This window comes from Emys orbicularis, chromosome 2, assembly GCF_028017835.1.
Source record: "Emys orbicularis isolate rEmyOrb1 chromosome 2, rEmyOrb1.hap1, whole genome shotgun sequence".
Lineage (NCBI taxonomy): Eukaryota > Metazoa > Chordata > Testudines > Emydidae > Emys > Emys orbicularis.
This window is the reverse complement of record NC_088684.1, coordinates 262,605,007-262,632,292: the sequence shown is the minus strand read 5'-3', so window position 1 is coordinate 262,632,292 and position 27,286 is coordinate 262,605,007. Positions and strand designations below refer to the sequence as shown.

The following is a 27,286-nucleotide window of genomic DNA, read 5'->3' as shown; positions in this document are numbered from 1 at the left end:
AGGGAAGGGGCGAGGTAGATCCTGGGTGGCCCTTAAATTCAAAAAGTGATCTTGGGCGTAAAAAGGTTGGAGACCACTGATCTATGCCATATATTGTAGTCTGAAGAAGAGACCAAGCCTTTATATTGAAACCATTGACTGTGTTTGTAAAGAAAGATAACAAGAAGATGCATCATCACTGACAATTATATCCAATTATATAAGATTGTATATGATACAATAATATATTATGAGTAGTTCTTGTCAGAATGTGCTTTAGGAATGTCATATTGTAGATGTTAGAACAGTAGGACACCAAAATGCAAAAAAAGGTAAGCAAAGGGGGAAGAGAGGTATGTGTTTATATGCAAGAAGTAAGTGTGAAAGAAGAAATAAAAATAAATTGTAGTCGTAGGAACATAAGTAATCTATTTGGAATGTAGTACACAGAAACCTGTCACAGGACTATGAAAAATGGTCTTTACATTCTTATTGTTCATTTTTTCCCAGAATGTCATAATAAAATAGCAACACTGGAAAAATACATAATGAAAGTCTTAACACAATCTCCTCCTCTCCGATCTACTGTGCCAATCATCAACGTACAGAACTCTCACTGACATTCCATGTGTGGAATTTCCATTGACAGGTGGAGAAAATGAATAGAGATCCATAGTGTGGACTGGAGGGGCAGAGTCACTCTTTTCATATAGCATTTGCAATAGAAATAATTGTAAATATTCAATTGGTCAAACTAGGAGGTTATGAGAAGAATTAGATGAGGACACAAGAAAGGAGACCTGAGAGGCAGGGGAGGGGAAGAAGAGTTTTTTCTAACTGTATATTAAATTAGATAATATGTTTACAAAATGTACATAGATTAAATTTATAATGCTGCCCTGTGATCTGAAGAAATTGGAGATTGTCTGAATGCAGCATTCAGACAATCTGAGGTAGGATGGGGTATCCCCTACAGATAAGGGGACAGAAGAGCTCCCTTTTTCTCCAACAGGACATGTACGGGACCAAGGAGATGGTGCCACAGAGGGTACAGCAGAGGTTGCGGCAATGAGAAAAGATCCTAGAGATGTAACCGTAACTGGGAAATTGGGGGGAGGAGGGGAGGGAAGCCTCCTCTGAGAAGCCCTGGGATGGGTGTGGAAATATGGTGTCCCATCTGTGGCCAGCTGGGTCATTTTGCCTGAGATTTCCCAATCCAACCACTGAGGCCCAGTGCTGAGAAGGCCAGCTCCACCTTAACCTCAGAATACACTGTGCAACCGAATCTTTGGAGGTGGGGGGAGTCACCCAGCCAGTTCCTCAATGGCATATAATTTTCATATTGAGCCATTCTCACACAAAGCTACTGCCCACATGTCATGCTACACCCTCTGGGGTGCACACTCATCTGATCACCAGTGGGAGCAGAAGGTGATAGTTAACGGGGAAACAATAATTGTATTGAGAGATACTGGGATTGCTAAAACCATAGTTAAACTCCATGTAGTGAAACCCCATCAAATGCTCCCAGGGTGTGAAACCTGGATTAAAGTTCCCAGTGTAACAGCCTTCACTCTACCTACAGCACAGACTTCCATACAGACCCAGGAAGGTCAGGAGTATTGGTTGTAGATGTGCTAGCAGACATTCCATTTTCTTTGCTGTTGGGGAAGGATATTATGGCTTTTAAGGCAGAATGGGTGAACTGGACCCCTCAGTTAGCTCCAAAGCTGCAAGGGACCATGTCAGCCAAAATGCAAATGGAGCAGACATGCCAGCCATGGAACAAACTTGTGGGTTCCCCTAGGATGCCAGACAAGCACCCTAGTTATACCCACTTCTTTATAGGGGAGATCTGACAGATATTGCAACCCCATGCAGTATCTTTGGGGACCTTTGTATTACTTTTATGAATGGTTTACATAGGATTGTGTTCTACTCCATAGAAGAGGGTTACCACATCTCCTATAGGAGCTAAAACTGTAGGGGGTGATTACTTCTGAGATTGTGAACTCCAGAGAAGTTCCACCCCTGAGGTGGTTTGTGTATACTAGTTCAAGCTGGGTTTTCCAGAAAGTAGGAGACAAAGAAAGGGTGTTTGGTATAAAAGGATGAGCTTGAACTGACACAAGGCCTTCATTTTGTTTCAGCAAACAAATAGGACCCTTCTGCATGGGTTGGGGCTGCTGCTGGACAGAAGGTCCTGTCTGTTTGCTGGTCAGAAAGAAAGCCCTGTTCGTTTAAACTCAGCCTTTTATACCGAAAATCTTTTCTTTGTCTGTTGGTCTCTGGAGTCCCAGTTTGAACTAGCATATGCCAGCCTCCCTGGGGGGAGGGGGAGGTTGAACCTCTCTGGAGGTGTTTACAACCTAAGGGATTGACTTTACTCACCCCACACTATTTTTCATTCCTAGAGGAGCTGCCGTAACTCTCCACTCTTCCCACCAGAGGTATTTTCACGTATAGACTTATTTAAACAGCAACCTCAAGGGCAAAAGCCATGAGTATGTTCTGCATAATTCTGAACTCAATGGTGAATTAAAAAAACCTGTCTGCAAAAATAGGAACCATGCTATGAATAATTATAAAAAGATAAGAAAAAAAACTATCTAAATCCACAGGGATTATTAATCTGCAGGACATTTAAAGTCTATTATGTCCCTGCAATAGGAATTTATACCCTAACTTGCCTGACATTTAGATGAGCAGTTGTAGGTTTAAGAGAGGGAACTAGCCCAATTATTGCTATTCAGGTTTAACCACTGCCAATGAGGAATATTTTCTGGCAAACAACGCTTGAGATATCAGGTATCTACAATCATTAAATAAAAGATAAAGGCCCAAATTTTCAGAGGCCAAGATTCCCTTTTTGGAAGCATTTTGTACCCACATATTAGCAGTTTCTACATCTAACTTAGTATCTGTTTGCTATTTTGACCACTAAGATTTGCAACTGCAATTCATTTGTGGAATTATTTCTTCCCAGCACAATTAGTATTCTCAGGCTGGGAAGTGACCCTCAGGCTGGCTGAAAATTCACCCCCACAGGATTTCCATAAGAAATGAACATAAAACTTTAAAAAGTGACATACGATCATAAGCTGTTTTAGTAATTGCCTTTGCTGCATTCTTCTGAATATCAGGAATGGTAGACATTTCTGCAAATGAAAGTAGCTTTTTAAGACCTCCTGTCTGCTGAATTAGTTGCATAGTATCCACATCCTCAAGACAATTTGCCATCACTGCAAGAGCTTCCACATGAAGATCATTAAATTCCTAGTAAGAAAAATAAAAAGTCTTCTAATGAGGATTAAAATATCTTTAACTTTTCTACCTTCTAAGATAATTACCATAATTAATTACTGCACATTCTGGTACACAATGAAATCCATTGTGCATCTTTTAAAAATATGTTGATAGACTCCACAACCTGTGTTAACTTGGAGTCAAGCTTGGTTATAATTCTGAAAAAAATGGAAAGACTCCCATTGATTTCAATGGGCTTTGGATCAGGCCCTTAGAGTGAACTGAATATCTTAAGGTTTCAAAGAGCTTTACTATATAATTAAGCCTCACAATACTCCAGAGGTAGGCAACCTATGGCACGCGTGCCGAAGGCGGCACGCGAGCTGATTTTCAGTGGCACTCACACTGCCCGGGTCCTGGCCACTGGTCCAGGGGGCTCTGCATTTTAATTTAATTTTAAATGAAGCTTCTTAAGCATTTTAAAAACCTTACTTACTTTACATACAACAATAGTTTAGTTATGTATTACAGACTTATAGAAAGAGACCTTCTAAAAACATTAAAATGTATTACTGGCACGCGAAACCTTAAATTAGAGTGAATAAATGAAGACTCGGCACATCACTTCTGAAAGGTTGCCGACCCCTGCGATACTCCCACGAGGGAAATAAGTATCATTATATTCATTTTACAGATGGTTAAAACTGAGGCAGTAGGTGCTCAAGTGACTCATTCCAGATCCCAGAGCCAGAGCCACTGCTAAGCATAAGCAGACTAAGCAATTACTTAGGATGCCAAGCAGCTCAAGGGAGCCACTATTCGCTTTTTAGTATGTGATGTGTTGGGGGGGGAAGGGGAGGGGATTATTCCTGCTTAGCGCCCCCAGTGGGACAGCATTACCTCTGCCTGGAGCAGTGGAGTATCCAAGTCAGGAATGGAACCTGGAATCATTGGTGTTTAGACTAAATTAAGGGAACAAGATTGGCTCTGAAACTGTGCACTAGCACTGGACAAAATATAGAAAATGGAAAACGTCACATAAAATTAAGCCATGTGAATTCTTCCACTATTTGAAATACTTTGAAAAATGTTCAGTAATGTCATTATAAAAAGAGTGTTAACAGAACCAAAATGATAAAACAACAAACACAGCATAAAAACTAGTGATTCTCCCTCTCACTCACCAGGTATAGCTGTAAAAAAAAAAAAAAAGATTTTCCAACTACCACTTAGATGTGATGAGATCTTATTTTTATCTGAATAAGCTGACAGGCTGAAAAACAAAACCAAATCTGCTTCCCAGATGATGGTTAATATGAGAGAAACCCTCCCTTTACTTTATCATCTCTCCGCATATTACTGATCAGTACCACAGCAATGACAAAAACTACCTAGGCTGCTGCTCTTCTTGGGCACCATTCTGCCATCCTTATGTTTAGTACCTCATTCATGAGTGACCCATTGATTACACATACTACATTCAGTCTTTTCAAATGAATTATTATTACTCTGGTTACACTAAAAGGGGCAAAAAATTCAAAAGGCAAACATTTATTTTGTTTATACTTTTCAAAGAAATAGCATTAATGAACATTTCTCTGGATTTAGTTTACTCTGTCAATTTGTCAGCTCTTACTTCCCACAACAACAAATTTAAAATGATGAAGTTCATTTCTTTAGTAGGATGCATGGATGAAGATTGGATACAGAATATCTGAAACACACTTTTTCAAGTTTACATTTATAGTTCATATTTCAAATAAACTGTACCTTAGTTTCCAGTATCTTAAAAAGATGATCTAATCCTTGGTTTTCTCTCAGTATTATCCTGGTTTCTCTGTCATTGCTAATTACACCAAAGGTTTTGAGAGCTAACAATTGAACAACTGGATATTCAGATTTCAGCAGTTCCAGCAAGGCAGGAATTGCATTTAGTTCACGAACTGCAGCACGGCTTTGAAAATCCTGCAGTGAAATACCAAACGGAGTAAGTATAATTGATAGCACAACTGTTGGCTTTACATAAAGAACAAAGAAACTCTGATTTCAAACATATATTAATGAGCTAATATTTTGCAACTTTTAATTCTGAAGGTCTCTTTCCATTTGGGCTAAAATGGAAATTGAAATAAGTATTCCACAAAACAATATTCAAAACAGTCCAAAGAATTTTGCATTACTAAAGTATTAATTATAATGTCTAGTTATGGTTGAGGAGGCTGAAAATATTGATGCTTATCTCAGTCCATATATGGATTTTTTGGAAAAGTTTGGTGAAATTTAGTCTGAGCATTTCAAGTTATCATACTGACAAAAAAGAGACTTTTTCACACTTTGAAGCACTTGTCTGGTTTCCTCTCTTAGGCTTCAATAACTAAAAAACTGGTTTTGTTTAATATTTCAACCTTTGCATCTATATCTAATCTATATCTAAATTGCTCAGTGAAGAATGTATACTACACCATATTAAAATGGTAAAGGAATAAAGTAGTTACAATCTGTTTATAATAGCATATTGCACCTGTGCAGTGTGTAATTTTCCTTATCAATTTAAGCAAGCACCTGGTGCAATTATCCAGATACACCCTGCAACGAAGTCAGCAAGATAGCAAGAGAGGAGAAACAGCAAAACATGATTCAGAAAAAAGACTTGTTCTGATGCCCCAAAAAAGAGAACCATGAATTTAATTCATTACTGAATTGATTTGCCTAGCCTCTGAAAAGAACTACTATACAACTGTACCATTCTTTTGCTAAGCAACATATGGGTGACATTAGTGCTGATTGTGAAAGTAGTCAATTACAATACCTGCCTCCCATATGGAAAAAAAACTGCCAACAGTTTTCACCTATATTTAGGAATAAGTTCAAAATCATTGCTGTGGATTTGTTTGCAAGAATAAGGCAAGATGCAATTTTAATCACCCTATTTGTGCAGTTTTGGATAGACAGACATTTCTGTAACCCTTAGTATGGGGATAAAGACTTGCCAAATGAAAAAGCAAGATTTTTATTTCAACAAACATTTTTGGGTCTGATTTTGATCTTGCTCACACTGGTGTAAATCAAGAGTAACTGAGCTGAAGTCAAAAGAGCTATAGTAAAGTAAAACTATAGCTGAAACTGAGATGAGACTCAGGCCCTTTGAGATTAAGTGATTTTTTAATAAATTGATAAATTCTAGATATTACAGGAATAGAACCAGATATTTTAAAGTGATTAATCTCTAGAAAAGAAATAAAAATACAAATGCTTATCTGTCTCTGTAATTACCTGTACGAGGTGATAGATGCATTCAACAGAGTTCTTCTTAACGTCAGGATCAGGGCTACTTAGCAATCTGATAAGTGGTTCTAGTCCACCTTGCTCAAATATTTGCACTTTACTGGTATATTCAACTGCCATATGTGCTAGGCAAAGACTGGCAAACTCATGGACAACTATATCTTCTACAGGGTGAAAATAAAATTAGGTTTTGTTCAATGGAATATATGCTCATTCATCCATTGGGTTAAAACATTATTTGAAAGTCAATAAACATTAGCTGTTAACCTTACCTTACTTTGCTATAAACATGCTGTTCAATCTACATAACATATCATAATACTCAGTAAATTACTGAATTGTGGCTATAAAAGCGTTAGGTCAATCACTTATCTAATGTGTTATGACAAATCATAACTTACAAGAAAGCTTTTTATTAAATTGCCTGATCAGACAGTGAAAGTAAATTACTTTTGACAGTATTTTTACACAAAGGAGCACTGCAGGTTACCTTCTGGCGCCAGCCGAGCTATGACTGAATTTGTGACATCTAGCTCTCTTAATAATTTTCTGACGTCATCTACAATGACAGAAAAATAAATATGAAGATTTTTGTGTGGTTAGATGGAAATAATGTAGAAATACAGCTGATGCACAGAATGAAAAGCAAGGTGAAAACTCAATGAGGTTGCTTAATGCTACTCCCTGATCCTGAGAAACTGACTTACGCCTTCTCTACACTTAAAAATTAGATTGTCCTAGCTATGTTGCTCAGGACTGTGAAATTTTTTTGCCCTGAGCGCCATAGTCAGGTCATGCTAACCCCTGGTATAGCTGGAACTAGGTCAACAGAAGACTTCTTCTGCCAACTTAGCTACCGTCTCTTAGAGAGGTAGATTAACTACATCACTGAAAAAACCCTTATTCGATATGGGAAGCATCTACACTATGATACTACAGCAGCACAGCTACAGTGTCATAGCTGTGCCACTGTAGTGGCTGTAGTATAAATATCGCTATAGCTGGGAGAGATATATAACTTGGATCCTAGTGAGATGGTAATGGGCAGAGTGAACATATGACAGACAGAGCCTTGCAAGTATCAAAGTGCATACCATTTTTAAAGAAGACAACATTCTTTGTTGTTTTGATTTACAGACGCAGCCCCAAAATTCATTAAATATTCCATCAAAAGACGCAGGAAAAGGAGAGGTTACTCACCTGGTGCAGTAACTCAAGTTCTTCAAGATCTGTGTCCCTGTGGGTGTTCCACTTTAGGTGACTCATTATCAGTAACCCTTTAAGAAGGTAGGCGTTTCGGAACACAGTCTGAAGAAAGAACTGTGTTACCTACTGCATATGATCTTGCAGCGTGAACTCAAGCATAGTGGTCAGAAAACATGTGAACCGAGGACCATGTTTCAGATCTGCAGATTTCAGCAACCATAACATCTTTGAGTAGGGCTAGAGATGTAGACTGATCTAGTAGAGTCAGCAGTCACTCTTGGGGGAAGTGTAATCTCAGCGAAACCAAAACAGGCAATAATGCATCCATAGATCCATTTAGAAAGCCTCTGAGTGGTAGGTCTTGGGGAGCACCTATCTGCAATAGAAACACGGTTTAGGGGTCTTGCTGAATGTCATAGTTCTGTCCAAGTAAAAGGCTAATGCCCTCTTAACATCTAATATATGAAAGGCAGACTAATGTGCAGACTGATGAGGCTTAGAAAAAAAACCTGGAAGGTGAATAGTTTGGTTGATATGAAATTCAGAAGACACTTTAGGTAAAAACTGTAGCTGGGATCATAAAGATACCTTCTTCTTAGAGAACAATGTATAAGTAGGATCTGCCATTAGAGCCCCTCATCACCCCAATCCTTTCAGCAGAAGTAACAGTCATGAAAAAGCCCATCTTCATAGGCAGATGTATCAGCGAGCATGTAGCTAGTGGCTCAAAGGACTGTTTCGTGAGACGATTAAGAACCAGGTTTAGATTCCAAAATGGTGTAGGGACTCTAATCTGTGGAAAAAGGTTGATAAATCCTTTTAGGAATCTCACTGTGGTCAGAGGAGCAAATACTGAGAAACCTTCTACTGGCACATGGAAAGCTGCTGTCACCGCTAAACCTTGACAGAACTCACAGAATGGCTTGAATTTTTCAATTCCAACAGGTAATCCAAGACTCAGGAAAGAGACGTCTGGACAGGAGAAAGATGGTGCTGGTTACACAAAGATTATATCTTCTCCATTTCTCGTATGATGTCTTGTAGATTCCTTTCTGCTATTTAAAAGTACATTTTGTCCTTTGATGAACAGGTGGCTTCGAGTCCCAAGAACCACTGAGGAACCAATCTTGCAGTTTCAGAACATTCAGATTGGGGTGAAGCATCTGACACACATCTTGAGACAACAGTTGCAGTTTGATCGGGAGCTGTCACAGAAAGCAAGTGGTTAGTTTGATGAGGTAAAGAAACCAAACTTATCTTGGCCAAGTTAGTGCAATCAAAATGACTTTGGCTTGGTCCTGTCTGAAAGGACCTTTAAGAGCAATGGAGTTGGAGGATATGCATAAAAAGATGTTTTGTCCATGTAATGAGGAAAGCCTCTCCTAGAGATTGGTACCCCATTGGAACAGAATTTCCTGCACTTTGTTTTGGCTACTATGGCAAAAAGGTTGACTTCTGGAAATCCCCAAGCTAGGAATATTTTGTTGAGGACTCGAAATTCCAACTCCCATTTGTAATTTAAGGAGAAATGTCTGCTGAGGTTGTCCACCATGCTGTTTTGTATACCCGGGAAGTAAGAAGCCAAGATGACTATCTGATTGGCTGTGCACCAGTTCCAAAGCTTTACTGCTTTGGTGCAGAGTGAGGGGGAAAACGTACTCTATTCTGAAAAAACAACAAGGAGTCTGGTGGCACCTTAACGACTAACAGGTACTCTATCTTGGTGATTCATATAATACATGCATGCTATGTTGTCTTCATGATCTTGATGGACTTGTTTTTGAATAGGGGAAGAAAGTGGAGGCAAGCATTTCTGATCACTCTTAACTTCAACAGATTGATGTGCAAGCACTGTTCCTGTTGTGACCATTTGCCTTGGTCTGTGTGAGGACCCAAATGTGTTCCCCATTCCAAGAGGGAAGTGTCCAATGTTATTATGACTGTTGGGGGATTCCGGTTGAACAGGATTACTGCATAGACCTTGGAAGGATTCATCCACCCGGTGAATGACTGTAGGACCTGGCTGGATACAGACACCTTCTTGTTCAAGCTGTGTTTGTTGGGTACATAAACTATCCTGAGCCACCCCTGGAGACATGAAAGATGCAACCTGGTGTTTTGTGTCACAAAAACTCAAGTTGCCATGCGTCCCAGTAGTTGCAGACATGTCCTTGCTGGAACTTGAGGGCTGAGTTGCACTTTTTGGATAAGGTCCTTCAAAGCAAAGAACCTATCAAGAGGGAGATAAGCTCTGCCTGTTACTGAATCTGGAAACATTCCAAAAACAATTGTTGTGTAGGGGGTCAATATTGATTTCTCAAGATTTATATGCAGACCTAGACTTTGGAATAGTGAAGTTGTTGTTTGAGCTGCTGACCAAACCTCCTGATATGATTGACCCTTGAGGAGCCAGTTGTCGAGGTAGGGAAAAACAGTTATTCCTAAACAAAATGGTATGACCGCCATGATTTTTAAGAAAGCTCCTGGGGCAGATGACAAGCCGAAGGGTAGGACATCATACTGGTAATGATTGTGATTGAATGTGAAATGAAGAAATCTTTTGTGAGAGGGGTGAAACCCTATTTGAAAATAGGCATCTTTGAGATCAAGGATCGCAAACCAGTTCCCTAATTCCAGGGAGGGAATTATAGCTGTTAGGGATGCCATCCTGAATTTCAGATGTCAACATGCTTGTTCAATTGTCTGACATCTAATAATGGCCTCCAACCCCCATTATTCTTGGGTATCAGAAAATTTCTTGAATAGAATCCTTTTCCTCTGTATTGAGGTGGGACTGGTTCTATGGCTCCTAGAAGCAATGAGATCTTCTGTTTCATCAATTGATAGTGAGAGAGGTCCCTGAAGAGGGATGGGGGTTGGAAGGGCAGGATGGAGGTAATTTGGATAGTATAACCCAAAGTAATGGCCTCCAATACCCATTTGTCTGATGTTATAGTCCCTCATGCTTCCTGAAAAGGACAGAGGAGGTGTCCAAATTGAGGAAGGGGGTTGTGTCATGCAGCTGAGAAAAACCTGGTCTTTGGGTGGTTTGGACTCTCAACCAAACCATCTAAACTGGTGTTTGGACAATGTTGAAGGTTGGCATGAAGCAGTAAAGGTAGTTCTAGGCTTTTTCTTTGAAAACCTCAACTTCTTACCAGTGGTATCGGTGGCCTACAGAAGGCAAAAAATTGAGCAGGGCAAGATATTTGTGCTAACTGAGACCTGCTAAATGTCCTCTCATTTGCAAACTGCTCTAGAATCCTTTAGGGTAAGAGTCATTCGTGAAGTCTGCAAAAAGCTTATGGCCATCGAAAGATAAATCTTCCATGCTCGATTGAACCTCCTGTGGAAACTCAGACAACTGAAGCCAGGAAGCTCACACCATTGCTACGGAGGTGGAAATAGACCTGGCTGCAGTATCTGCCACATTGAGTGAGGACTTCAGTGAAGTTTTTGCTAAGCTGACCCTCCTTTATTATGGCTCTGAACTGTTCTTGATGTTCCTGTGGTAAATGGTCAATAGAAGTATTAAGCTTCTGTAGTTCAGGTAGACATATTTTGACATCAGCGCCTGGTGGTTAGCTATCCTGAACTGAACATTTCTGGTCCTTATCATAAGGGGTAGGTTTTGGGGTATGTTGCCTTCCCCTTTCATTGACTGGATTCATGACTAAAGAATTTGGTGCTGGATAAGAAAATAAAAACTCAATCTCTGGCCGAGACATAATTTTTTTTTTATCAGCCCTCTTGATGGGGGGGAGGCATTGCTGTAATTTGCCAGATGAACCTGGCTGGCTCAAGGAGTGCTTCATTAATTGGCATACCACCCATGCTGAGATAGAGGTGTGTGATATGTTCAGAAGCTTGTGATGGGAATTCAGGACTTCTTCCAGGGGAATTTGCAAGGTGTCAGCAACCCACTTCATCAGGTCCTGAGATTGTCTCAGCAGCTAATGATGGTGGTGGTGGCATTACTGCCTCATCTGGTGATGATAGGGGGCAACCTCCTTGTCTGCCCTTCCCTCTTGCTCCTCAAAGGTATTCCCGGGCTCAGAGTGGGGAGGAGGGATGGATGGTACCAGGGAAAAAGTCTTCTGTGTTCCCTGTGAAACTGAGTTTAGGTCCCTCAAAATTGTAAGGGGATCCCAGTAAGGCAAATAAGGAAGACCATAAGGCATGGGGGGAGGTATCCAACACTGGTCATCCCAAATGTTGGAAGGCAGGGGTCTGGTGTCCTGCCTTTGTTACATCTGTAACAGAGAATAACATCTCCCGGAATAAATCGGAGAGCCTTGAACAGAAAGTTCAGAATCTGAGTCAGAATGCTCCTCCTTATATTTTATCTCTGGTGACATCCTCTCCTCATGGGTAGTGGGAGATGAAGAAGAGGTAGATCTCATGGAAACATGATCAGGCCATGACCCAATCAACCTTGCTACCGAGAGATGTCCAGAGATTGCAAGGAGGTCTTTCAGGTACAGGAATTCCTGCAGTACTGGCAGCACAACAGAACTCAATACGAACCCCAATGATGTTGCAGAAGCTGTTGTGCGAGGCACTGACATCTGTACCAAGGGGGTTGAGGATTCCATTGAAGCCAGTCTCTTGGTAGTAACAATCTTTGGTACTGAGCCCTTCAATACTGAGGAATGGAACTTAGTTGAATTCTTAGAATCCTTCACCATACCTGAAGTACTCAGAGCCTCACTAGCACTCCTCTGGGGGTCTGAGGTTTCCAGTGACCGGATCTTCTTTGATGAGGAACTCTGTTCTGCTCCTCTTCTCCCTTCCTTATACTTTGAGTGGGAAGCTCTCAGTGTCACAGTTATAGGCACCTCTCTCATAAAGAGTATTGGAGACTGCGGGTTTGATGCCTTCTTCCCCTTGGAAGCTCTCGGTGACCATGATCTTGATGACAGGAACTGACAGAAGTGGAGGATCCCTGTACAGGGGGGTTCTCTGCTCCTTGTTCAGCAGCCGGCCTCCAGGCTTGCTCCATCATTAACAGCCTATATTTTATTTCCCTGTTCTTCTGGGATCTTCCTTTAAAAGAAGAGCAGATCTTACACTTGCTGGGAATGTGAGAGTCTTCCAAACAACGAATGCATTGGGAGTGCCTGTCACTAAAAGGAATTGCTTCTTGACAAGAGAGGCACCTTTCAAAAGTCTGGGGAGCCTGATATCCCTGAAAGGAGAAAATTTGTTCAAGCCCCTCCATAGGGGAAAAAGAAAAAACACATTTTTTGAAGAAAAGAACAAGGGAGATCAAATGTTCCTACAACTATAAGGTACTAAACCTGCTACTACAAGGACTAATTATAGAAGCTAAAACACTAATACAGGATGGAAGAGGTGCACAGTAAATTGACACATGCTAGACTCCATCTCTGGCCGAAGGCAGTGGAGAAGGAATAGAGGGCAGTTAATCCATGCAGCCCTATACTACGCTCACACGCAGAATTCATGTCCCCCGCAGGCATCCTTGCTTCCCTGCAGAAAAATGACTTTCTGATGGGGAAGCAAAGGGAAGCCGCAACAGCAGTCACACACTCCTCCCCAGCAGTGTGGGCATGTCATTTTGGGCACCCAGAGCAGCCAGTGGAGAGATAAATCACTGCTGGGGGTGGGAGGGGAGGGAAGTGGGCCTGGAGATGCTCCAGCCGGTGTCTCCTACCCTGCGCCAGGCTCAGCTCCACTTCCCCTGCAAGAAATGTCCAGGGCCAGGTCAGACCTACCTCCAGAAACCTCCCCCAGCTGCAGGAAGCTCTGCATACCCCCCTGCTTACTGTCCCCATCGCTCCTCAGCCACCGAGGGCGGGGTAACTGTACGAGGAGCTGCTCCTCTGTCCACCCAACCCCCATGCATCCGGACCTCCCATACCTAAGCCCCAGCGCTGAGCCTCACCCCTCCACACGCCTAATCCCCACCCTGCCAAGCCCCACCCCCCTTGCATCCAGACCCCCGCTGAGCCCCTCCCCCATTCACCAAGACCCTCCCCCCACTGGCTGCCTGCAGCCAGAGTGTCCCATACAGAACCCTCTCACCCCACACCTGGATCCCCCCACACCAAGCCCCTCCACACTTGGATCCTGCTGAGCTGAGCCTGCTTGCCCCACACCTGGATCAGGGGCCAGAGCTGGGTGTGCATGTGAGATTCTGTCCCTCTCACTTGCTATTTTGGTGCACCTGGTGTGGTGGGGCAGGGCACTCGGGTGTTTCTGGGGCAGGCTTGGCCCTTGCGCTGTGTCTGGCCCTTGTGCTGTGTCAGGATTGGATGCAGCCTCACCGCCAATTCCATATTCCAAGGAGGGCTGCAGCGTGATCTCCCACCTCCATGCAGCCAGTGGCCTGTGTTCCCCACTGCCATGCTGGAGCCTCCACATTTATTAGTGACAAATAAAATATGTAGAATTTTAAAATATTGTGCGCAGATTTTTTTTTTGGCGCAGAATTCCCTCAGGAGTTCTATACAACCTCAGTACAGGGCAAGAGGATGTGTAGGGTACATGAGTGGGCCAATCAGGCACTGCTATCAAAAATCTCCAACCAAAGGTGGAGGGGTACATGCATACTTAATGTGGAGCATCCACAGGCACACTGATCAAAGAATACTTGCTTCTGACAAGTTATTCAACTTACTAGTTATTGCAAAGATTTAGGCAGCAAACACCCAAACCTAACCTTTGGAATAAACAACATTTTGTTGTTTGGCAAGGATTAAGGATTTTTTTTATTGCCCTAAAATAATCTTTGAAGAATTTGTTTTTCAAAGTAATCATTTTCTAATTTCCTGATGACACAGCACACATAGCAAATTTCATATCTGATTCTCAAAAAATGTAATTTTTATGGGTTCTGTAAAAACTATGACAAAGACATTTTGAGAGAGACTTTTAAAAGACATTATTATTGTTGCCCATTTGCTTAGCATAAACACAGCCAACAGGAGACACAGATTCAGGAACTGGCTTGAGACACTTACTCTTTGAGACAGTCGATACCATAATATTATGATGCTGTGTTGCAGCCTATCAGCATGTCACAGTGTTCATGTTTGTACTGGAGGAGAAACAGTTAGAGGTGAACCTACATAAAGGGAAAGGACCTAGATGTTTACAGGGGCAGATCCTTCAGACCCAGCCTTGAGGCAATTGTTGGTGCAGTATGGAAGAAGGCATGATGATGAAAAGGGGAATAGCTTACAATGGGAGTCAGTGAGAAAGAGGCTTGGAATGGAGCAAAAGGGCCAAGAGGAAGAGTAGGAAGAAACCAGAGCAGAAATGTAAGCAGGTGGGGAGCTGTGCAGTGCCTTGAAGGTCAGAAGCAGAAGCTAGAACTTGGTATGGAAGGCAGAGGACAGACAGTGAAAAGATTTAAATAGGGCATGACAGGAAACAAAGTTGGTCAGGTTACTTACAAAAAAGTGACATCGTCTGTGATACTAGCAGGGTGGAAACTTATAAGGGATTGTAAAAATACTATTTACTTATATCTTCTTCATTTTCTTAGATAACTTATTTAACCATAGCTTTTGCTGGGGATGGTAAGCAGTAGCTAATTGTTTTTCCTCTACTTTCTATAAAAGGGAAGTTATCAAGCCTTTCTAGACATGCTAGAATTCCAGTAGCTAGCCATTGGAATGTAGACCTAATTATCACATCAGTATTAAGTTGTTTGGGGTGAAATGCATTTCTGGTCTAACTATATCACAGACAATTGAGTTACACCAGAGATAAATTTGGCCCTTCGTGGCTTTTTTTTTTTTTTTTTTTAGTGTAAGTATTTTTCTTATTAGCAAAGAAACAAACGTTAGTAGGATGTTTTAATTTGTATCAAAGTTTCCTTTCACGCCACCTATATCTGCATCAACGGTATTCCTACAAAATACAATTTAATGACAAAAATTAAAAACTGAAGACTCTTACTATTAGAAGCCATGATTCCAAATACCATGATGGCATTTCTGCGCACAAGTGGGTCTTCATGTGAGACTAGTTTAAATAAAGGCTCCACAGCTCCAAGACTAAGAAGTGTCACTTTGTTTTCATCACCTAAACAGTAATTAGGTTTAAATTCCTATATGAATTATTGAAAATACCTTAGACCAGAATGCAACAAAAAGCAATTAATACTAATGCAATATACATACATATTAATATAAGGTATTATTAATATCAATCTCTTTATTGGATTACAGAATAGATTTCAAATAGTACCAAAATGATCTAAAATAAAGCAGTCTAACATAACACTGTCATTAAAATTCTTGGATGGAATTATAGCCCTAAACACTGCAGTATTAAACATAATACACCACATGTAAATAAAAAAATGTGTGGTTCACATAGATGTGATGTCATATCCAGGGCTGGATTAAAGCATAGGCACTAAAGGCTCGGGTCTAAGACCCCAGCTCTTGGAGTCATATGATCACCTCAGACTCCTCATGAAAATATAAAGTAAGTTTCTAGCCCATATGATTGTGAAGAAAAGTTTGAAAACGTGAACGAAGTGTAACTGCTTGTCTTCAGAGAGCCTGAAACAGCAGCTCTGAAAGTTGTGCACTGCCCTATGCATATCAATGAGGTGTTGATCCAAGGCCCACTAGGCTGGAGGGATACCACCAACACCAACCTAACAAAAGAGCAAGGAAAAAGCAAGATCCATGTCACTAACCCAGGGGTTCCCAAAGTTTTGCTGGCATGACCCCATTTTAATGAAGTTTTTCCTGCAGGAACCCCAGACAGCATGGAGGACACCATTTTGAAGAGCAAACTGACATTCTCTGCACAGTTTGACCACACACACTCCATACATACGAAGTCACACTGTGCAGAGGACAACATTTTGTAGAGCAAAATGATATCCTCCATGCATCATGACCTTGCACGCACCGTACGTGCAAGGTCATGCGGTGTGGAGCAAAATGACATCCTCTGCACAGCAGGGATTGCCGTGACCCCATCTGCTGATAGCAATTGTATGGAGAGTACTGCTCAGTCCCTGCAGCCTCCAGAGGCAATATACTCAGTCACTCTGGGGGGATGGAACATGCACAGTCCAATCACACAGAAGAGCCATGCATGGATGGGCTTGCTCAATACAGAGAATCATTTTACAATTCAGCAGCCAAGTTGTATAATATCTCTACTGGGCATGTGCAAACTGAGGTTTTTCAAAGGCTCATTCATATCTTGTCCAATTTGGGTGATTGTTCATAGAAATAGCTAGGGTTACCATTCGTCCGGATTCCCTCGGACATGTCCGGCTTTTAGAGTTAAAAATAGCGTCCGGGGGGAATTTGTAAATGTCCGGACTCCCCCCCCCCCCCCTGCAGAGCACGCGCTGCTGACAGGGCAGCCGGACGGATGGTGCCACTTACATGGGGCTCCGACAGCCAGAGAGAGCCCCTCCTCCACTTCCCCCTCCTCTCCCCTGCAGCTGAGAGCACTCCCTCCCTCCCTGCATTCGCAGATCACCAGCCGGCCGTTCGCACCGGCAGTCTGGAGCTCCTCCCCCTGCTCCTCCTCCCCGGCACGCTGGTCTGAGCGGCAGAGTAAGGGGGCCAGGGGGTCGGAGAAGGGGCAGGGAGGTTCTGGAGGGAGCAGTCAAGAGACGGGGGGGGTCGGGCGTTCGGGGGGGGCGGGGGGGGTGGATAAGGTTTTGGGCAGTCAGGGTACAGGTAGGGGGTAGGATCCTGGGGGGGGGGGGCAGTTAGGGTGGGGGGGTCTCAGGAGGGGGCAGTTAGGGGACAAGGAACAGGGAGGCTTAGGTAGGGGGTGGAGTCCTGGGGGGCAGTTAGGGGCAGGGGTCCCAGGAGGGGGCAGTCAGGGGACAAGGAGCAGGGGGAGGGTTGGGGGTTCTGAGGGGGGCGGGAAGTGGGAGGGAGTGGAAGGGGCAGGGGCGGGGCTAGGGCAGAACGGGGCGGGGCTAGGGCAGGACTGGGGCGGGGCTCCTCCCGTCCTCTTTTTTGCTTGCTGAAATATGGTAACCCTAGAAATAGCAAAGCCACATTCCTGACGTTAGGGCAACCTCACTTCCCTCAGTCAAATTTCAATCCTTATTCCAAAGCAGGGAGGTGCGACAACTTCACCAAAAAACTGTACAACCAATTTGTTAATTAGTCAAAACAATATATCTTGGAAATGCCTTTTGGAAAGTTCCAGCAAAAATAAGATTCAGCCTGAGACAGACATCTAGCATGGAAAATTTCAGCCCAAGTGGTTAAAGTCTGGCAAAGTTATAAAAACTGAAAACCAAGTCTTATAATGGGAAGCGTTGGGCAAGCATAACAAATCCATTTCTGGAGAAGCCACAAACGGAATGAGCCATTGGGTAGTTTTGTATGGCAGAATAAAAGTATCAAAGCGTCTGAGATGGGAGTGGGCACCATCAAGGAACATGACCCTGGAAATGTTAGCTGCAGAGAAGGCAAACGTAGCCTGGGGAGTCATATTCTTGTACAATATGCAGGCCCCTGGTATAATACAAATAAATAACCACATTAATTGCTTCATAATTGAAACTGAGAATTCAAACCTTCATTTAAAAATGGTTGTCAAATGTGAATCAAATGGAAACAGATGTATTGGCGTTTGCCTGCGTCTGCAGACAGACTAAAACAATAGCTCTGAGGTAGACTGTCACAGCCCTTAGTTGGCTGCACAGAAGAGAAAGGGGAGTAAAGCCCGCCCTTTCTCCTCTCCATAGCCCTGCTCAGATTATGCTTCTGGCCACAGGGGACAGTGTAGGAACTGCTTATCCAACCATCCCCACTTAGAGGAGATGGGCAGGGAGGGAGGGGAGAGTGCTCTGTCCTTATTATGTGCTGGTGAGAGTAGCTGACCAGGCACACAATGAGGAGACAGCTGCTCCATTAAAAGGCATGAAATAACTTACTCTACTGCAAGCAAGTGGGAGCAGAGAAGGAATTGTTCTTGGGGCAGCCCCACTACACACCAGGGGTATGTCTTCACTCAAGGAGTAACTCGTCAGCACGCAAGTTACTCATCTCAAGTTAGCCTAGCTCAAGTGAGAGCAGCCACATGGTGAAGTAACACTCAAGCTGCTGTGTCTGCACTGGTGCTGTACTCACTCATGTGTGGTGCTAAGACTACTGGGGAGCACAGCCTGTGGTTCTTAGCACTGCAGTAAGCTGAGTTGCTCCATCAATTATTTCCCAGTGAATTGTGGAAGAACTTGTCTGTCCCTTCAGGGCACATGGGTGGAGGGGACGGGACTATGGGAAGGCACTGGAGGACTAGCAGCACTTGTGGAGCTAGCCTGTGTCCATACTGCAGAGTTGTCATGTTAGGAGCTGATGAGTTGCGCTCACTCAGATTTTAGCCTATACTCCCTCTTGGACTAGCCAACTCAAATTAATGGCACCAGTGAAGCATTTTTTGTGTGTGGATTGGACCCAAGTTATTACCCGAGTTAACTTTGCAGTGAAGACAAGTCCCACTACCTAGAATATGTCTCCGCTGCAATCGGGGGTCTGACTGCAGCTCAGGTAAGCATACGTGCACTAGCTTTAATCTAGCTAGTGCGGCTAAAAATAGTGCAAATGCAATGGCATGGATCATGATGTGGGCTAGAAAAGTGAGCATGTACCTAGGTTTCTGGGTGGGCTTGTACAGCCTATGCTGCATCTTCACTGCTATTTTTAGCTGTGCTGGCTAGATTAAAGCTCGCACAAATATGCCTACCTGAACCGCAATGACATCTCCAACTGCAGTGTAGATACACCTTATTCAGGGCTGATTGCAAAAGTACACTCTAGCCCGCTGTGGGGTCAGCAGAACATTCACATTAACTATTTAACAGGTTATTAATTTAGCAGAAACAACAAACTAATATGTTTGTCATTTTTGGACATGATGGCAGATACAGTGATGCGGTGAGCAAAGGGATAGCTGTCAAGGGCTGTTGGGGTGGGGAACAAGGAATTCAACCCTCTCTCCTCAAATTTACAGTAATCTCTACCCTACCCAAAATATTGCTGCATCTCCTCCTCAGAACCTAAAGCCTCAACTGAATATTGTTTACCAAGCCCAGACTGCATACCTTCCAGGATTCCAGAAACCCCAAATGCTCCCTAGCCAGCAGTCAAAAGTTTCAGGTTTTCTCTAACAACTTTAACAATATCATCAATTTCTGTCAATACAAAAATCTGCAGCACACAGAAACCTTACAATTTAGGGCAACATAAAATAGATGGAATATCATATAAAAATAAATTAAACCAAAGATGCCACCACAGTACACTAATTAGACTAGACTGGGTGGAGTGGAGTGAGTAGGAGAGAATTTGGGAAAGGCAGGGCCACATAACTGTGGGTTCCTTTATTAATTATTATTATTGTTGTTACCATAAGACCTAGGAGCCCCAGTCAAAAACCAGGACCTCATTTTGTTAGGCCATTTTTAGGTTCTGTAAAAACCCAGAACAAAAACATGGCCCTGCCCCGATTTATGTTTGATGTGCCACACACATTGTGCCTTGATTATATATAATTTAACAAGAAAATTTAGGGGATTTGAAATACTAGACACTTGTTTGATTCCCAAACATGTAGCAATGATTGAGGCTGGTTGTTCCCATGAGGATCTTCTACTATGGAAGTACTGTTCTTGAAAAAGAAAAGAAAAGAAAAGAAAAGAAAAGAAAAGAGGATTAAATGCAAAATACAAAAACAAGTAAACAAACAAATCCCCAGAGACACCAAAAGCTTGAAATAACTATTTCTCCAATTTAAATTATGTACCGGTATAGCAAATTGTAATATGAAAGATGCCACAATCTCATGCTCAAGATAAAACAGATTTAGACTATCCTACATTCAAGGTAAGTTTTATTATTAAAAGATGCAAAAAATTAACTTCATGCAGAACACAGGACTTCCTTATAACTGTAAATAATACATGAGAAATATTTTACAAAATTCCAATAGGAGCATTTACTGTCGAGCAGGATAGTTAGAGTATGGAAACCATAAAAATGCCAGACAACTAGTCTAGGAAACTTAGGAAATGTGGAGAGAGACTGATCATGAAAAGACAAACCTTTTGATGCAAATTTATATATAGCATCACATGCTTTAGCCAAAACTTCCTCTTCTGGAGAATTAAGCATTAGCACCACTGTTGCTGCTTTTTTGCTTTCAATCGATAAAGGGTCAAACTACAAACACAAAAGAGAAGAGAATTTTCTGAGTCGTACTAAGCCTTACTGTTCAATGCATCAGCCCACTATATATATATATTTTTAAATCAGACTTTGATTCAGTCTGAGATTTATAGGCGGGTTAGACAGGGCCGGCTCTGGCTTTTTTGCCGCCCCAGGCAAAAAAGCCTCCCGCCGCCCCCACCCCACCGGCGGGGAGCACAGCAGGGGAGGGCGGCGAGCCCGGCCGCGGCCCAGCTCTCCACGACCAGCCGGAGCGCTGGGAGAAGTGCGGCGAGCCCGGCCGCGGCCCCGCTCTCCCCAGCCGGCCAGAGCGCCGGGGGAGGGCTGCCCCGCTCTTCCCGGCCAGCCGAGGGGAGGGCAGCGAGCCCGGCCACGGCCCCGCTCTCCCTAGCCGGCCAGAGCGCCGGGGGAGGGCGGCCCCGCTCTTCCCGGCCGGCCGGAGCGCCGGGGGGGAGGGCGGCGAGCCCGGCCGCGGCCCCGCTCTCCCCGGCCAGCCAGAGCGCCGGGGGAGGGCGGCCCTGCTCTTCCCAGCTGGCCGGAGCTCCGGGGGGAGGGTGGCGAGCCCGGCCGCGGCCCCGCTCTCCCCGACCGGCCGGAGCGCCGGGAGGAGGGCGGCGAGCCCGCCGCGGCTCTGCTCTCCCCGACCGGCCGGAGCACCGGGAGGACGGCGGCGAGCCCGGCCGGGGCTCCACTCTCCCCGACCGGCCGGAGCGCCGGGGGAGGGCGGCCCCGTTCTTCCCGGCAGGCCGGAGCGCCGGGGGGAGGGCGGCGAGCCCGGCCGCAGCCCCGCTCTCCCCGACCGGCCGGAGCGCCGGGAGGAGGGCAGCGAGCCCGGCCGGGGCTCCACTCTCCCCGACCGGCCGGAGCGCCGGGAGGAGGGCGGAAAGCCCGGCCGGGGCCCCGCTCTCCCCGACCGGCCAGAGCGCCGGAGGAGGGCGGCCCCGTTCTTCCCAGCAGGCCGGAGCGCCGGGGGGAGGGCGGCGAGCCCGGCCGCAGCCCCGCTCTCCCCGACCGGCCGGAGCGCCGGGGAGGGCAGCAAGCCCGGCCGCGGCCCCGCTCTCCCCGGGTGAGCGCCGTCCCCCTCCAGGTGCCGCCCCAAGCACATGCTTGGAGGGCTGGTGCCTGGAGCCGGCCCTGGGGTTAGATATGTTAAAATGGGTTTTCAATAGGATTCAAGGACATTATTTTTTTTCATCTTTCCTAATAACAGCTTGAGTTTCTGCTGAAAGATACGACGGCAAAACTCACCTTTAAAATTGCTGATTTAACATAAAATTATAAATTCGGTGAAACAACTTATACAGATGACACATGCAAAGTTTTATTAAATTACTTACCAGCAATAGTTTCAAAAGCAGAGATCCTAGATTGTTGTCAAATCAAAAACCACTAACCTCCTTCAGAGCTGAGCAGAGCGAGTGAGTGAGTATCACAGTTTCAGGGTAGCTGCACCTATATCCCCACACCTCCTGCACCTATATCTCACCCAGCCAGGTCTCAGATCTCTGGGCAGTAAGCCATTCTGCCTAAAGGCCAGCAGCACCTGTGCTTTGCTTTCTCTCCAAGGACTATGAACAGTATATTGCCAGCAGTTACAAGTTGCCACAAAGCTCTTTCTAAGCAAGCACACTTATTCTTAAGGTAAAAGGATTACATCGAAAATATAATAAAAACAATAATCAGATTTAAACACACTAAACATACCAGGAGTCACCCATCAGATTTATTGGGCTCTTCTAGGCCACAGTCTTTCCAACCCTATCCATTTGCTGGATCAAAAAGAAGGTCCTGAGTAAGTTCAAACCTGGTCTTTTTATATCAAAAGCCCTTTGTCTGTTGGTCTCTGGAAAACCGTGTTTGAACCAGTCCATGCAAGCCTCTTTGGGGAGGGAGTACCTCCCTGGAGATGTTTACAACCTGAGTGATTCACCTTAATCACTCCCCGCTGTTTTTGACTCCTACAAGAGCTGTGATAACTCTCCCCTCTAGAATTGTATACAATCTCTGGCCCACAGTGATACATAACCTTAGAACAATATGATCCCCAAAGATATTACATGCGGTTGCAATAACAGTCACAGTGTGTTTTGCAAATACCCATCTGATAAAATGGGTGAAATCCTGGCTCCACTGAAGTCAACTGACACGCCACTGAAGTCATTGACTTAAATGAGACCAGGCCTACATCATATGTGATAACTCTGGGGAAATCTTCACACTTCCTTGTATATCCAGAAAGTCCTGAAGTCAGCAGTAACTATGTGATTTCAACATGCAGAAGAGGTGAAAATTTTCAGAGAGGTTTCTGCAACTCTGATGCTGCAATAGCAGCCACTGAGCAGCATGTGGGGAGAATTCTCTGAAGAGCACACCCTTGTAAGGAGCCCTTGTACTCACATGTTGCATGGGGAATAGGATTTTGCCCTGGTGCGCATTCTGCTACACTGCTACATTGCGGTAGTTTTTTAAAAATAGAATGATCCTTCCTGTGCTATCTTCTCCCAAGATCCCTTGTTAAACACCTGCTCTCCATGTTCTTATGCTAGTTGGAGCATTACCCTGACACAATCTCTATTCAGACAGCTGGAAGAGGTACAAGTGTTCATTTCCATTTCTGACCTCTCTCATACAGAAAGAAACCTTCCATCAAATCCAGCTGCTCTGACCCTCTTAATAGACTCTTTGAAACTGACATAGCTTGAGAAAGGGCAATTTCTTAAAAGGCCTTTTGTTCTTTATTTAGACTGAAGCATTTCTGAAGACTTTAAAATTCAACCACGAACAAAAAATAAGCTTTTTTTGGCTTTAAAAGACATTTTCTGTGACTTTGGGAAAACAGTCTTCTGTCCCAATCATATCACATTCAATGACTGTGTCAGAGCATATGTGTTAAAGGGACTAATATATGGCAGACTGCTAAAGTCAGGAAGATTTTCTAATCCTCAAATGTATTTTTATTTAAAATTTAGTAAAGTAAAGCATTTAAAACACAAATAATTGCATATCTAATATACATGTTATATATTGTGTTAGTATTAGTATACTATTAAATATATTTGTGACGTTGTGTGTGACGTTGCACCCCATAAGGCTTCATGGAAATATGCTTATGAATGTATATATGATATAACTGGAATATGTTGTATGCTACGTATGCCATGTAACATATCTACGTAAAGGTTATGATCTACTGAATATATTCATCCTATTTGTATGCATGTGTCATTGTTGTATTCAAAGTTATGAATATTGGCTGTGTACTTGCTTGATTTCTAAGTAGCCTTAGTAAAGCATTTGGTCAGCTTCTTGAGAAAGGAATGTGCAAATAAAGAGCCCAATCAAGAAACACTTAAAGGACAATGAATCTTGGAAGGCTCCAATCCACATAAGAAGTCTACCTGACGTTCAGGGTAGCATGTAAACAATGGCTGCTGCTTGTAAAACCCCCTCCATTTTGTCTTCAGCTAGCTCCATCCCCAAGGATACCTCAGAGAAACTGGAACAAAGGACAGTAACTACAAGGGGTGTGAGTGATTGCTGGACCCAGACTAGAAGGAGGCTAGTCTGTAAAAGGAAGCTTACTGGAACACCTCTGAGGGTGAGGTTTTATCTGTATTCAGTTTGCTGAAGTAGGCTGTAGCCCACGAAAGCTTATGCTCAAATAAATTTGTTAGTCTCTAAGGTGCCACAAGTACTCCTGTTCTTTTTGTATTAGACATAGAGTTGCATGTTCTATTTTATTTTGCTTGGTAATTCACTTTATTCTGTCTGTTACTACTTGAAACCACTTAAATCCTATTTTCTGTATTTAATAAAATCACTTTTTACTTACTAATTAACCCAGAGTATGTATTAATACCTGGGGGGGGGGGCAAACAGCTGTGCATATCTCTCTATCAGTGTTATAGAGGGCGAACAATTTATGAGTTTACCCTGTATACAGGGTCAAACGGATTTATTTGGGGTTTGGACCCCATTGGGAGTTGGGTATCTGAGTGTTAAAGACAGGAACACTTCTTAAGTTGCTTTCAGTTAAGTCTGGAGTTTTGGGGCACATGGTTCAGACCCTGGGTCTGTGCTGGAGAAGCCTGACGTGTCCGGCTCAACAAGACAGGGTGCTGGAGTCCCAGGCTGGCAGGGAAAGCAGGTGCAGAAGTAGTCTTGGCACCTCAGTTGGCTGCCCCAAGGGGGTTTCAGTGATCCAACCCGCCACAGTATGTATACCATATAATTACACACCTTAAACCATTTACTATTTGTGTTGCTATACTACTCTTTCATGCCTTTTTATACTACTAATATATCCATGTTGCTAAATAATCCTGAATACTGAGGTCACCGAAATGTATATACATAGCTCATCAGCCAAGGATATCACTTAGGACCAGGTAGATCACTCAGATCTTGTCCTGAACTGCAGGATGTGCTAAAAGACGGCAGATGAGGGCACAGGAAGCTTTTTGTCCCCTCTCCTCAGTGTACATGTGCAGAAGTAAGGCAAAATATGCTCCTAGGACCCAATCCTGCAAACTCCTCCTCACAGAACTAGTCCTTACCATGTCATTAATTCCATTGGCTTCAATGGGGCAACTCACATGAGTAAGAGTTTGCAGGAATGGCCCCCTAGAACTCCCTTGAATGCTAGGGGGGGATTGCTTGGCAAAGGCACGTATCTGTGCTCATGACCATCAAGCAGCGTGGTCAGCTGGCTTAACAATATGGCCCAGCAACCCCCACATAGTTCGTGCTGTGATCAGCAGCAGGCATGGGAAGTAGTGCAATTAATTAATCCTCACAACAGCTCTATGAGGTATGAGCATAGTGATCCAAATTCTGACCCCAGTGTGCAGCCCAAATGGCAGGTCAGTGTGCTGGGGATCTATATAGGAATCTTTTCCCTAGGCTGTAGAACAGCAATACAGCCACTCCATGGCCTCTACAACAGCCTCACAGCTGCAACAGCCCATGCAGTTGGTTCACTCTACCTGCCTGACAAATGGCCACTGGACAGTTGAGTATCTCTTGCCACACCTTCACTCTTCCCCTGTCCCAACCAAAAAAATCTCTGTGTGCTGGGACATAGGAAAACCCTATAGAGAAGAGCTATATGGTACACACAGGATATAACCATTCTGAGAGTCAGACAATCCTGTCCCACCCCACCCCTTTCCAATTGCTGGATCAGGGCCCTTTGATGCAGTGGAGATTTAACAGATTAATGTCATATCCCTCATTTCTACTTCTACTAAGGTGACTAGATAGTAAGTGAAAAATCAGGGCAGGGAGTGGGGGGGGGGGGTGGCAATAGGTGCCTATATAAGAAAAAGCCCCAAATATTGGGACTGTCCCTATAAAATTGGGACATCTGGTCACCCTAACTTCTACATTTATATTTCAGCTTGTAAAGGTTTGGGACCCTTTAGGGTAAAAGGCTCTATATACTGTAAATGTAAACTATTGATCGATCCTAAGGCCAGAAGGGACCATTGTGATTATCTAGTCTGATCTCCTGTATAACACAGGACATAGAACTACCCCAAAATAATTCCTACAGCAGATCTTTTAGGAAAACATCCAATCTTGATTTAAAAATTGTAAGTGATGGAGAATCCACCCCAACCCTTGGTAAATTGTTCGAACGGTAAATTACTCTCACTGTGAAAAATGTATGCATTATTATTATTACACTACATCTATACTAAGCAGATATGACAAATTGAGCTGATAACCAATAACAGATGTATGTACACCACCCTCCAAAATATTCTGCTATCTGAAGACTAGTTGGGGCTTTTAGCAAACAGCCCTTAGCAAGGGGCAGTGAGGAGCTTGGAGAGAGGGAGGAAATCATCTGTCACACTTCTTCATGGGACACAGCCATCATACTTCCCCAAGTGCATAGCTAGCTCTGCTGGCCAACGCATGTGAGGGTGGGGGGCAAAGCCATAGCTCTGAACTGATTTTTCTTGGATTTTGGTTTTGTAATTTTAAATAATTGGGCAGGTGCGAAAAGTCTGTCTGAGCACTTTTTATTTTAACTTGAAAGGAAATAAATAAAAATCTAAAACAATACTCCTTGTCCCTTTCCACCCAGCTGTGCCTGGAGGATGCATCTGAGCCACAGCCTCTGCGCTCCCTCAGAAGCTGTGGCTGTGATTTGGGCTTCCCTGATGCAGGCTACATAAGGGGGGAATTCTTACTCCCTTCCCACACCCCTGTGCAGCTGCATTAGACATAGCCTTGAGTGATTTCTCTGTAGCTTTAGGTTGTGTGCTTCTATAAACATTTGGTTAGGCTAGAAGGTAAAGATATAAACAATACGGGAATAAACCATAACCTCACTTTTTCCTGAAACTTCAGAATGGCTTCTTGAAATT

At 43.6% G+C, this 27,286-nt stretch overlaps 1 protein-coding gene across 1 annotated transcript in view; it reads right to left on the bottom strand.

Annotated features, from left to right (window-relative positions):
• The window catches only part of ARMC3 (armadillo repeat containing 3), a 102,104-nt gene that overhangs the window by 56,069 nt on the left and 18,749 nt on the right, over positions 1-27,286 (bottom strand). The window contains exons 2-7 of the mRNA XM_065398468.1: positions 20,786-20,903; positions 15,646-15,771; positions 7,001-7,069; positions 6,499-6,674; positions 4,996-5,190; positions 3,072-3,255 (exon numbers count right to left, since the gene is read on the bottom strand). Of these exons, the coding sequence (XP_065254540.1) occupies positions 3,072-3,255; positions 4,996-5,190; positions 6,499-6,674; positions 7,001-7,069; positions 15,646-15,771; positions 20,786-20,903 (868 nt within the window). The remainder of the gene's footprint in view (positions 1-3,071; positions 3,256-4,995; positions 5,191-6,498; positions 6,675-7,000; positions 7,070-15,645; positions 15,772-20,785; positions 20,904-27,286) is intronic.